General features: G+C 38.7%; 1 protein-coding gene across 1 annotated transcript in view; it reads right to left on the reverse strand.

Moving 5' to 3' along the window:
* CAPZA2 (capping actin protein of muscle Z-line subunit alpha 2) overlaps window positions 1–5,241 on the reverse strand; it is a gene marked incomplete at its 5' end in the record, with an annotated part of 37,504 nt that extends 32,263 nt beyond the window's left edge. Inside the window, 1 exon segment of the mRNA XM_014593216.2 lies at window positions 5,178–5,241. Within this exon segment, the coding sequence (XP_014448702.1) occupies window positions 5,178–5,241 (64 nt within the window).
* Window positions 5,242–14,070: the final 8,829 nt, after the last annotated feature.

Raw genomic sequence — 14,070 nt, forward strand, 5'->3', positions numbered from 1 at the left:
TCACCTCCCCTTTTTTGGAAACCCCCCAAAAAAAAAAAAAAAAAAAAAAAGCTTTTTGTTAGCCACTAAAATAGTACTAATCTGATTTCCAAATGAACTGATTTTAAAATAGGGATGTGCCTATTAAAAAATAACTTAAAAATACAGACATTTACAATTACAGTTATTCCCAAAGTAAACAGGAAAGTTCTATTTGATAAATGTAATTCTTTAATCTTCAATATTTTAAACATAATAATTAACAGTGGTATTGAGTGGTAGTATGTGTCTTTTCCAATTACAAATAAAATAATTTAAAAAAAGTATCTGTTTGATTCATTTACCTCTACTGGGAAAATTTCCATGGTTTTATTATAAGGAGAGTAATGGAAGAAACAGGTAAGACACTGGAGAAATTCAGTAAAATAAAATACTATTATTTCTTTTTTTTTTTTTAAAGTAAATTTGCCAGAGGGTACATGCACTCACTGAGAGAGAAAAAGTGCATCCTATGTGGGGATGGTACTCAATCCACAATTTTCCTCCATTTCTCCTTCCTTTTGAGAATTTTGGGCTCACAAGCACATGCACCCAGTGTTTCTCTCAAGCTGCTGGGTCCAGGACTCAAGCTGTATAGTAGATTACGTGGGATCCAGCCACCTTAAACACCATGTCACCAGCTGGCCCCAAATACTATTGTAAATGTTTATGCATTAGAACCATGGAATGGTGGGCGGGAGGCAAAGATTTCAGGGCCCTAGAGCCAGACCTACCAACCAGCTTTTGAGATTGAAGACCAGAAACCCATGGCTCAATGATTCTAACACAGTCAGTCTAGAAAATAGCATTTGGGTGTGCTGGACCTGTAGTGCAGTTGTTAAGCCCTGTGCATAGAATGTATGATTTCACATGGTTGACCATGATTTCACAAGGCCTGAATCCCAAGCCTTGTGGCTTGAAAACATTCAGGCGAGTTTTCATCCTGATGAGATGAAGAACAGGAGGCAAAAGAACTGTGGCACGACCAGGCCCCAATGGGGGGATATCTCCTCTTTTCTTCTCTCTCGTTTAAATGTATGTGCCTTATAGCAATTAAAAAAAAAAAAAAAAACGCACTTGGAAACCACTAAACTGACAAGATTTTATGACTTTGTAATTCTAATTTTGTGGCTTCTATGGAGACCATCCCTATAACAAAACTTTCAGCAAAAACAACAATCACTAATGGAACCAGCATATGGTATAATGGTTATGCTGCTGGACTCCCACATAGTCAACTGCAGTTCGAGTCCTGGACCTGGCAGCATAAACTCACACAGGCTACATGTGTATGCATGCCCCAAATCCTGAGAGAATGGAGGAGAAGGGATTATAGTTTAACTGTCCCCTTGGGGGGTGATTTCTCACTTTCTGTCTCTCTTTTTTTCTGTCTCTCTGGCCTTATAGCAAAAGTCTAAAAAAAAAAAAGTCACAAAATAATACAATTCACATTTAAATATTTAATTCTTTTTTTTAAACTATAAAGTACTCTCTTAAAAGTGGTTAGATACATCTTATCCCACTTATATTCTACAGCTCACTCTTAACCCAGGCTCCTTAATGGCTCTTCATAAGTACCCACATTTACTGTACCATCTGACCTCATGTGACAGGCTGCAGTTAAAACAATATATATAGAACATACCACTTCACATCATTTTTAAATGAAACCCTGAGAAAAGTCATTTAATTTCCAGACTCAGACATTCGGGGGAGGGGGAGGGTTTGCTATAGGGCGCGTGCGGTCGCCAGATAGACAGAGAGACAGAGAGATAGAAAGCAAGAAATCACCCCCCAGGGAGGATGGCCACGCCGTAATCCCTTTTTCTCCACGCTCCTCTTGGGATATTGGGCACGCATGCACATGTGCCTGGTGTGAGTTTTAAGCCACCGGGTACAGGATGCTAACGGCGGTCAACTACATGGGAGTCCAGCGGCATAGCCATTACATCAACTGCTGGTCCCCAGACTCAGACATTTTAAAGCATCTTTTTGATTACAAAATATGAAAGCAATTAATTCAGGGTGAGAATCTTAAGTAGAAAACTTTTCTTAGAATTATAATTTATTCCTGCCTCTATGAATTGTACAAGTGTTTCGGGCTACTGACTTTAGTGCAGTTTTGCCATTATCAATTTAAGTTGCAGGTCAACTTTTGGATTTAAGGAGAAGACTATTTTAATCCCTCAACCATCAAATGTATTAATGTATGTGTAAATTATAGAACTTTACTATTTTATTTTAAGAGAGATTTTTGCTACTGGGCACATGCACTTGCTTGAGCGAGAAATTACCTCCTGGGGGGATGACCATGTCGCCATCCCTTCTCCTCCATTTTCCTCTCAAGATCTTGGGCATGCATATATACACACCCAGTGTGTGTTTTAAGCCACAGGGTCTGGGACTTGAACCATGGGACTTCAGCAATATAACCATTATGCCATCTGCTGGTCCCAAGGTTGACTATTAAAACAGATGTAAACCTCACAGGAAGCAGAAATACTTTTGAATGCTCTCCAACTGTCCGGTTCACTATTTGACATTATATAATTATGCTTTTTATTTATTTCTGTGCCAGAGGGCATGTGTACACATGAGAATATACACATGGCATGAATGTGTACAAGAGTGTGTGTGCATGCACACCCCAATGAGGCCGTGTCATGTTCCAACCCATTTCCCTCTAATTCAACATGCCATCAGGATTCTGGGCATATGTGCTCATGCCCAGTATGTTTTTCCAGTTGCCAGAACTGGGACTAGAAACCTAGTTAGTTGTGTGAAATTTGGCTTCTTTCATGTAGGGCTTAAGTGGTACACTACAGGGCTGGCTCCAGATTTTATTTTCATATATATATATATAATAGGGTGCGTGTGCTCACCAGAAAGACAGAGAGAGACAGAGAGACAGAAAGTGAGAAATTATCCCTCCCCAGGTGATGGCCATGCCGCAATCCCTTCTCCTCCACTCTCCTCTTAGGATCTTGGGCGTGCATGCACATGTGCCCAGCGTGAATTTAAGCAACTGGGTCTAGGACTTGAACCGTGGTCGCCCACATGGGAATCCAGCAATGTAGCCATTACACTATCTGCTGGTCCTAGATTTTAAAATATTTTAAATAGAGAATTATTTTAATCTCTATATATTTTTTTAACAATGCAGATTTTCTATCATTCCTCTAAATGTAGCACAGTGGTTAAATTTTAAGATGCATAAAGATTGCTGTATGTAATTATATGTACTATTTTATAGTTTATGGATGATTTAAAGGATTTTCAAAGGTAATTTTAACTTTATACAATTTTGCCTCATCTTTTCTGAGGTGAGATTCCACTATACAGGTTGAGCATGCCTAACCTGAAAATCCAGTAATTGAAATGCTCCAAAATCCAAAACTTTGTGAGTACAATCTCATGGCACAAGTGGAAAATCTTACATCTGATCTCATGTGACAGGTTGAAGTTAAAACAATGTATACAAAAATACTATATAAAATTATTTACAGGCTAGGTGAATAAGGTGTATATGATGCATAAATGAATTTCGTGTTTAGACTTGGGTCCCATCCCTAAGATATCTCATTATATACATACAAATATTCTGAGATCCGAAACCCAAAATACTTCTGGTACTAAGCTTTTCAGATAAGGGATACTCACCCTGTACTATGAATGACAATGAATAATTAAACTCCTTTAAAAAAACCATAATTTACTCTAGAGTAGAATGTTTAAAAAAATGAAATTCAAGGGTCCTATGTAAACGTACTTTAAGACTTTAAATTCTAATATATCTGAAGTAGAAATAGTAAGACATTTACAGTATTTATGATAATTTATTCTTCTAACTGCATAAAAAGAGCTTTGTGACTACTTCAGCCATTTTTGGGGGGTGATTCTCTCAACTGTGCCATTCTTACTTCTAAAGTTAATTATTTTACAGTCTTTACAGAAACTAGGGAACTGTATAACAGTTTAAATTTCTGGTAAATGGGTGAATACTATGAAAACACCAAAGAGGTTTAAAGAAAGTCATATTTGAAATACTTAGAAAATATAATATAAATAACAAATTGTTCTTAAGGTGCTGTCATTATCCATGAATGTAATGTTTGAAAATGTAATGTTTTTTCCCCTTTTGTGAGGGGGGCTGTTAATATTAATCTATTAGGGTTTTCTTTAAAAGAAATACAAACATGATGGGGCCAGTAGGTAGCATGACAGTTAAGGCACTGGATTCCCACATGGCCAACAATGGTTTGTGTCCCAGAGAAGTGAAAATCATGCTTGAGGACCAGAGGATAGCAAGCATGGCAGTTGCATCACTGGACTCCCACATGAACGACAGTGGTTTGAGTCCTAGACCTGCGGTTGTGACTCAATGCGTGTATGTGCATGCTCAGGGTCCCAGGAGGAGAATGGAGAAGGGACGGTGGCATGGCCATCCCCTGGGGGGTTATTTCTTACTTCCCCTCTCACTTTGTCTGCCTCTCTCTCTCTCTCCTGGCAAGTGCATGCTCACTAGGGCAGGAATCTTTTTTTTAAAAAAAAGAAAGAATAAGTAAATCATGCCAGGCGCACATGAATGCATGCCCAACATTACAAGAGAAGAATGGAGAAGGGATTGAGGCATGGTCATCCACCCGGGGGTGATTTCTCACTTTCTTTCTCACTGTCTCTCTTTCCTGAGAGCGCATGCACCCTATGGCAAAAACCTTAAAAAAAACCAAAGAAATACAAACATGAATTTCACAATTCCAAAAAATACTCAGTTAAAATGAAAATGTGCTATCTTTTTAAATCATTTAAATGTCCTATACTGAAGTAATAACTGCTGTACGTTGTTATAGATTTATTTAAATAAAACAATTTGCCAAAAGGGCATTACTTTCCTAGTATGAGGATACCCTAAAGTCTAGACTAAAATTTTATTATTTTAAAAGGGTTAATTTACTCAAACAGGGTTATCATATTATCACAGATATATTATATTCTAGCCATTAAAAAAATCCAGATTAACAAAAATTTTCACTGTGATTCAGAAAACATTTTTCTGCATACATTTCTTAGTTTATTTTGATTACTATAATTTTTTTAAACAATCAGTGCTTTAAAAAAAGCCTGATCTATCAAGATTTATCTTATAAATTAACACTTACCATTAAACACCTCATTGAATTCTCCAGGAGGGGCATGAATGATGAATTTTGCTGCTATACGCACCTAAAAGAGAAATGAAGATATTTATAACTGTGTATAGCAGAAGCCTTGGCTAAAAACAAAACAAAACAAAAATGAAAAATTAAACTATGTCACAATTCTTTTTTTTTTTTTTTAAGTTGCAGAAGGGTGCATGTGCTTACCAGAGAGAGACATGAAGAAAGGAAGAAAAAGAAAGCACCCTCCAATAAAGTAATAAAGTATGGTCAATGCCACAATTCCTTGTCTTTCATTTCTCTAACCTGTTGGGATTCTGGGCATGCATCCACACATGTCTGGTGTGTTTCTCATGCCATTGGGTTTGGGATTCGAACTGTGGTTAGCCATGTGGCATCTGGTTTCCTTGATCATTAGGCCACGGAGATAACTCTCAAAGTTCTATTTTTGAAGAGTTTAAGATATTTTACTCAAGTACCTTAAGTTTACTAATGTTTTAATTATTTAATATAATCACAACATACAGGCTGAATGTAGATAAAGAATTTAAAACCATTAAGGATTCAAAGCTGCCTACAAACTTATTCTTAAAAGCAATTTTATTTCTTTTAAAATAAAGTGAAAAATATTCACTGAATTAAGAAATATTTAACAAAAACAAAAGCCCTGATTTTTGTTTGATTGATAATAGCACTATTATTGCTTTGATGTATAAATTAAAAATAATGGAAAGAAAATGAAATGGTATACATGCTTATGGACATATTATGTGTTTGTGTACATACATCTAAGTACAGATAGAGTTTTCAGAGGAGAGCACTTTAAAAGAGACATGGATGGCTCAAGCGTGGAGATGTTTAGTCAAAGGTTACATGAATGACAAGGCCTTCAGAAGCCTTGAAGACAACTATTAACTTTCGATCAATTTTGCTGCAACTTGAGAAGACACCTTTATGGCTCCTGAGAACTAGTGATTTCAGGGGAATAAGCGAAATGAAGATCTTCCACTGATAATTCAGCCTCTAGCCCACAAACTTGAGTGGGCTGTGCGCTGCACAGTTTTCTAATTTTTGTTTTAAAATAATAATAATTAAAAAAAATTTTTTTTTAAGTTTTTTTCTTCTCTTTTCTCTGTTCCTTGGTTGTTTTTGTTGCTGCTGCTTCTCTCTCTCTGTTTCCTCTTCTGCATGCTCCTGGACATGCAGATTGAACTTCAAGTGTGGGAAGAAACAGACCATCCATCAGATGACTAGAAACCACTGCAGGACCACAAGAAATATGGGAAAACAAGAAAATACCTCTCCTCCAAGGGAAAAGAATAACTCCTCTTCATCCACAGACAGTTCAATGGAAATCATGGAAATGTCTGATAAAGAATTTAGAACATTCATCATTGCAAAGCTAACAAGAGATGACAGAGAACAGAGACAATGACCTGCTCATTGCTGTAACTGACACAGAGGAAGTTAAGAAACTGATTCCTGAACCTAAAGAATGACTGAACTGGACAATCACCTTGAGCGACCACTAAATCATTACTGAATGCTAAATAAATGGGCAAAATCATAAAGTAATAATGGGATTTATAGTTTGTAAGCACCTCTCCAAGTAATACTTCATTTCAAAGGAATAAATGGTAATTTTACATTGAAGAAATCTGCTACACACCACTTTTATAAAATGATCAATGTTATCAATAGTGCGGCCAGGTGGGGGTACAGTGATGAAATACAATGCTAAGGGATGCAGGCATGCAGGAAGTTTGCTGGTTCGCATCCAAAGACTGACTCCCTGAATACACCAGGTGCACGTGTGTCCATGATCTGGACTGGCTCAAGTTGGAGTAGAGTGCAGTGTCAAGACTCTTTTGGGGTGTTGTATCTGTTTTTCTCTCTCTGTCTTTGTCACCCATTGAATACGTACATAAATTTAAGCAATGTTATCAATAGTAATAAGAAAATTGACATCATGTGTCTCCTGGGAGGATACACTGAGAACACATCATCAATTTATGTGATATTCCTGCCAAAAAGTCATTGACTGATTCTCATTATGAAGAAGCATCAAACAAACCAAAATTGAGGGACAGTGTAGAAAATAATTCGTCTGTACTCGTCAAAAGACTTAAGGTCATGAAAGACAATGCTGAAACTGCTCAGATTAAAGAAGATCAGAGATATGATGGCAAAACTAAGTGATTTTGGTTTAGATCTTGGACTTGGGGAGAAAAAAAAAAGACACTAGTGATTATAGTGTCACTGGTAAAATGTGAATAAGGCCTATAATTCGATAATTTTATCATAGCATTAGATAATTGTACTACAGTTACTTAAGAGAATATCTTAAGCATGCTATATAGAAATTGGAGGGTGGGGGTCCTTCTCCACTCTGAGACTGTAGAGGTCTTCTCCTATAATTTTTTCTAACTTTAAAGTTTTGTTCTTTGTATCTAGGTGTTTAATCAGCCTGGGATTGATGGGCTGATTTTTATATATGCTATGGGATAAGGATCTATTTTTTACTATACTGTCATAGGAATAAATATTCCAGCTATAGTACTATTTGGTAAAGTATACTTCTTTACCTCATTGGATTAAAAATTAAAGAAAAAATATCTGGCCAGCCACAACAGCACAGAAGTAATGCAAAGCTTCAGTAGTACAAAGTTTCAGGGTGCTAAAGCTATATGGAAAGGTCCTGGACTCATGACCTGAAATCTCCCTGCCTATGTCACAAACATGCACATATACCATGATCTTGGTTGGCTCACCCTGGGGATAGGATTATTGCATGAAGACCCTGTGGGAGTACAGCCCCTCATCCTATCTACCTCTGTCATGAGAGAAATAAATAAACATTAAAAAAATTTTTTTAAAGGGGGGAGGGGGATAGTCTTTAATATTCAACTCTACTACTTTTAAATGTGAGTTACTTGTTTATTTCAGAAACGGATATGAAAGCACATTGATACTTTTTTTTTTTAATCCACATGCTTTTTTTTCTTGGAGAGGTTTTTGCTATAGGACGCGTGCGCTCGCCAGAAAGCCAGAGAGAGACAGAGAGATAGAAAGCGCGAAATCACCCCCCAGGGGGGATGGCCACACCGCAATCCCTTCTCCTCCATTCTCCTCTAAAGATCTTGGGTACGCACGCACACGCACCCGGCGTGAGTTTTAAGCCACCAGGTCTGGGACTCGAACCGCAGTCGACTATGTGGGAGTCCAGAGAAATAGCCATTACGCTAACTGCTGGTCCCAACACATTCATACTTTTTTATAGGCTGTGTGCACTCACCTGAAAGAGACAGAGAGAAAGGGAGAGAGGAAAAATGAGAAATCATCCCCCAGGAATGGGACCACACCCACCTTCACCTCCATTCTACTCTTGAGATTTTGGGCATATACACACACACATGCCCCGCATGTTTTCAGGCTGCTGGGTCTGGGACTTGAACCATGAAATCAGCCATGTGGAATCCAGCACCTTAACCAGCATACCACTTGCTGGCCCACATTCATACATTTTTTTTTTGAGAGGTTTTTGCTATAGGGTGCGTGTGCTCGCCAGAAAGACAGAGAGAGACAGAAAGCGAGAAATCACCCCTCAGGGGGGATGGCCACGCCACAATCCCTTTTCCTCCATTCTCCTCTCGGGATTTTGGGCACGCACGCACACGCGCCCGGCGTGAGTTCTAAGCCACCAGTCCAGGATGCGAACTGCGTGGGAATTCAGCGACATAGCCATTACGCTAACTGCTGGTTCCCCACATTCATACATTTTAATAAATTCCAAAAATTCTTCTGAAAAGCATCTAAAGAACTTAGCAGTATTCATTCAGGTAGTGACTGCAAGAATGGACTTCTGGGAGTTAGATGGTGATGTAGCAAAAAAAAAATGAGATCTCTGCAAAGCAAAGGTTCAAGTCCAGGAGACCTCCCTGAGTTCACTGGAAATGTACTTGTCTTTGGTCCAGAGTTGGCTGAAGACTGCGAGTGGATCATGGCATGTGGACCCTATTGGAAATTCTCACTCTTGCTCATTGAAAATACAAACGGGCTTTTAAAAGGTGACTCCCCCAAGGAAGTTCTAAATACTCAATAATATTGAATAAGCAAATATCAAGAAGAGAGTATTTAGTAGAAATTTTGATTAACATTAAGATAGTTATTGACTATTGAGTCAATCTTCAAGGAATTAAAAATTAAAAAAAAAAAATCTGGCCAGCCACAACAGCACAGAAGTAATGCAAAGCTTCAGTAATACAAAGTTCCCATTTATTTAGAATGGTCACTTCATTACAGTATTTAAATGAAATGAACATTCTACTAGTTATCACCATTGCAATTCCATCTATAGATGTTAATTTTCATATAACTTACGTTTGAAACTAAAAAGAAAAAATGTTTAATACAAAGAAGCAGTATAGCGTAATGATTTAGTGTCTGAAGCCAGACTGGGTTAAATTTTCACCTCTACTATTCAATAGCTATGTGATCTTTGGTGAACAAATAATATTAGCTATTACTCTTAGCAGTAATAGTAGATAATTAAGTATACTTGCACTGATATAGTCCCAGTATTCTAAAAAAATAGCTGTGGAATATAGGGAAGGGAATCAGGGAGAAAAAATAGAGAGGCAAGACATTTGTGAGGCACAGAAATGGTTTATTACCTGTTGATAATGTATATAGTATTTTCAACTGGACTAGTCTGAGGTGTATTTCATGTTGCATAAATTCTCTTTATAAGCCAAATGATGTATATCAATCAAATATGTTTAAAATAATAATAATAAAATGGAATTTTAAAAAGATGTCAAAATAGCTCTGGAATACAGACATTTTCACTTACATATGAGTTCCTTTGTACTGTACTGTATTGTAAGGATGACTTGAGTTCATCAATGTCTATGTGTTTGCAGTAAGTTTACTTTCCATACACCATCACTGTTTCTCCTCACTTGGGATAGCATTTCTTCCCAGTCTACTTGACCTGCTTACTCACTACAAATGCCAATGAGTCCTATGTGAGAGAAAAAAATTCCTAACAGCCTGGTGGTAATATGTAGTTAGGATCTAGGTTTCAAGGGACCCAGGCAGTGGTAATGTAACTAGGCACACATAGGAAAGGTCCAGGGTGCGCATCCTGGGACCTCCCTGAAGACACTGGTAGCACACACATACGTCCCATGATCTGGGCAGCTGAAACTAGGGGTGCACGGTGGCATGAAGCCCCGGTTGGGATGCCTGTCTCTGTGTGTGTCTCTCTCTCATGGAAGAAAAAAGCAAGAAAACTTTTTAAAAAATCTGGAGTTTTACCTAAGTCAAGGCAAATCATCTGTAGGTAAGTATTTTTATTCTGTTAACTTCTATAAACCTCAATTTTTAAAGGGGTAAAAACTAAGAGGGATAGAATATAATTTTTTAAAAACTTTTTAAACCTCTGGTCCTGTTAGATAAAACAAAGTAATGCCTATAATTATTCTCTGAGACACCTGTTATTAACCCTTAGTTTAATTGCAAAAGGGAGTTTAATTGCACTCACCAGAAATAAAGAGATGGAAAGGGGGAGGAGGGAAGAGGGGAAAGCATACCCCAACACAATCGCTTCTCCATTTTTGCATTCTGGTGGGATTTTGAGCATGCACACACATCTGATGTGGCTTTAAAAGACCATGGTGCCAGCCCCAGAGTTTTGTTTTTTGTGTTTTTTTTTTTGCAATATGCATGTTTTTCATGAGCTTTTTGAAGACCTCTCAAATTACTGCCACAAGACAGGTTTCAGATCTACGTATCTCCTAGTACAATCCCTCTGAACACCAAGACCCATTCTTCTAGCTATCTCTTATCTATTAGAAATCTCCACCAAATGCCTCAAAGATACTATGGACTGTCTCACTCAAATATAATTTCTTCTGTTCCCTCTCTCGGAGTCAGTCACATAACCAATGTGTGCCTGTCTTTTGCTCAAATCCAATCCCATTTTTTATGACTTCATTACATTCAGTCAGTTTGTTCCTGGATTGTTACAAAGCTGCCCTGCCTCCAGTCTCATCCATCTCCTAATTTTCCACCTTTTCACCACACCAGAACCTTTCAATGCAAATTCTGATGTTTCTTCCATGGATAAAATTATCAAATGGTTCCCAGCTGTCAACAAGATAAGATCCAAAGTCCTCGGCATGATACATAAGGTTCTTCCAAGGCTGTATAATATAACTGTTAACAGCATAATTTCTCAAATGAAGATTGCATAGATTAGGACTACAGCTCCACTGCTTACTACTTTAAGCAAACTATTAATAAATTGTTTCCTCACAAGGGACCAGCAGTTAGCGTAATGGCTGTGTCGCTGGACTCCCATATAGTCGACCGTGGTTCATGTCCCGGACCCGGTGGCTTAAAACTCACACCAGGCACGTGTACGCGCGTGCCCAAGATCTTGAGAGGAGAATGGAGGAGAAGGGATTACGGTGTGGCCATCCCCCCTGGGGGGTGATTTCTCGCTTTCTGTCTCTCTGTCTCTCTCTGTCTTTCTGGGGAGTGCACGTGCCCTATAGCGAAAACCTCTCAAACAAACAAAGTAAAAAAAAAAAAAATTGTTTCCTCACTTGTAATAAGTGATATAATACATTTAGATATTTGGCACAGAGTAAGCATCAGATACTGTTACCTTTTTACTCTTTCTGCCCCCTTCTATCTCCTACTCTTTCTCAATCCCACATACATACAATACTGGAACTTTACTGCTCTATTCAGGCTCTCAAACAAGAACTCTTATCTTTTCTGCCTCCTACTACTTCACATATATGATCTGAGCATTTTTTATCTACTGGAATAAAAGTGTACAAGGTAAAAAGTATCTTAAACTCTGCAAATTATCAGAAGAAAAAGTCATTAGAAAGAAAAACTGTACAGCTCAGACTCTGTGGTAAGGTGCAATGCAGTGTTCTGCATCGATAGAGGCAATATGGATGCTCAGAGTTAGTTCCCAGCTGGCTGAAGGCTGGGGGATAGGGAAGAGTATCATGGCATGGGACCCAGTAGAGGGTGCCTGTATGTCTGTTTATCTTTCTCATGAAATAAATACATGAATAAACAAAGAAAAATCCAAAATCAAACTTTATTTTTAAAACTGTTTTTTAAAGCTTTACTTACTCATTCTTTATTCATGATAGAGAACACACACACATATGCAAGAATGGGATGGGGGAATCCAGATCCTGGGCATACATGCCCATGCACACATGCATGGCATATTTCAGGTTGACAGGGCAGGAACTGGAATGGGCTACGTGGCTTCCAGCACAGCAGTCTGGTATGCTACTAACAGCTCCATCTAGGCTGGGCCTATATTTTATTTAGTATAGTAGTAATCATTACTATTGGGTCATTGGAAAAGTCATGACACATTTTTCTATGTTTTTCTATACAAAAATACATCATGACTTTTCTGACAACCCAATAAGTACTTTGATACGGAGAGAATACTACTGAGAACTGTGGTATAAGGCCTAACACTAAGGCCCAATGATGCATGTGCCTTGACAACTGGGGAAAACCAGGAGGGACCCAAATGATCTAAATGCATGTTCCCATCCTCATTCTGCTCACACAGATAAGGTCCCCTAGCCAAACAATCCTCCTTATCACAAGGAACAGGCACAGTCCCCGATTATCCCTGAGTAGCAGGCTCTAGTTCCCGGCCAGCCCTTGAAATTACTCAAACAATTACATCCTCCAGCAGGAACCAGGAATCACTCCACCCTCTTGATATTACAAAGCCTGCCTCCCACAGCCTCTGCTTGTTCACTCTATTCCTGAGTGCAACCCCCATGTGGGCCTGTGGTGTGCTGTATCTCCATTTCCTGGGCCACTGAGAAAGGGTGATTGATAAACTACTGCCAATGTCTTCTGTTCAGTGCCACATGTTTTGTATTCAGCCAACCTCACAACCCTAAGTTAGAAATCCCTCCCCACCAATGTGATGAAAAGGAGGCAATTAAATTAGCCCACTTTATCATAAAACTCAAGTTTAACGTATGTGAGGACAAAGAAGCAAGAAATTCAGTCATTTAAAAATTTTTTAGGGGGGCAGCACACCTGGTGGCATGGTAGTTGAGATGCTAGACACCCACATGGCCACTGTGGTTTGAGTTTCTGATGTGGCAGTTTGAATATCACACCGGGCACATGTGTGTGCATGCCCAAAATCCCAGGAGAAATAAGGAGAAGGGCTTGAGGTATGGCCATTCCCTCTAAGGGGTGATTTCTCACTTTTCTTCTCACTGTCTTTCTCTCTGGTGAGTGCACATGCCCTATGGCAAAAATCTAAATAAAATAATAATAATAATAATAATCTCTTTTTCTTTTCTACAAAGGAGACAAAGAGAAGAAAGAGGAAAGAGGAGGAAGAAGAAAAACAGAGACAAGTATTTTTCAGAGTCTTGACACTGATCCCTTGCTAGCCTTTCATTCAGTAAGGATTACAGAGGTGTACCACTGTGCTTGGCCTGTTTAGGTTGGTCTGGGGACTGAACTCCGGTCTTCCATGGGATCCCAGCCTCATACAGAAGTGCCCCACTACTCGTGCTACTATAGATAGTCCTTAAAAAACAGGGACCAGAAATTGGCATAATGGCTATGTTGCTGGAATCCCATGTAGTTGACCACGGTTCGAGTCTCGGACCTGGTGACCTAAACTCACACTGGGTGTGTGTGTGTGCATGCCCAAGATCCCGAGAAGAGAATGGAGGAGAAGGGATTGCATCGTGGCCATCCCCCTAGGGAGTTATTTCTCGCTTTCTGTCTCTGTTTCTTTCTGGAAAGAGCACGCACCCTACAGCAAAAAAAAAAAAAAAAAGTGTGTGTGTGTGTGTGTGTGTGTGTGTGTGTG

This window comes from Tupaia chinensis, unplaced genomic scaffold (genome assembly GCF_000334495.1).
Source record: "Tupaia chinensis unplaced genomic scaffold, TupChi_1.0 Scaffold139935_1, whole genome shotgun sequence".
Classification (NCBI taxonomy): domain Eukaryota; kingdom Metazoa; phylum Chordata; class Mammalia; order Scandentia; family Tupaiidae; genus Tupaia; species Tupaia belangeri.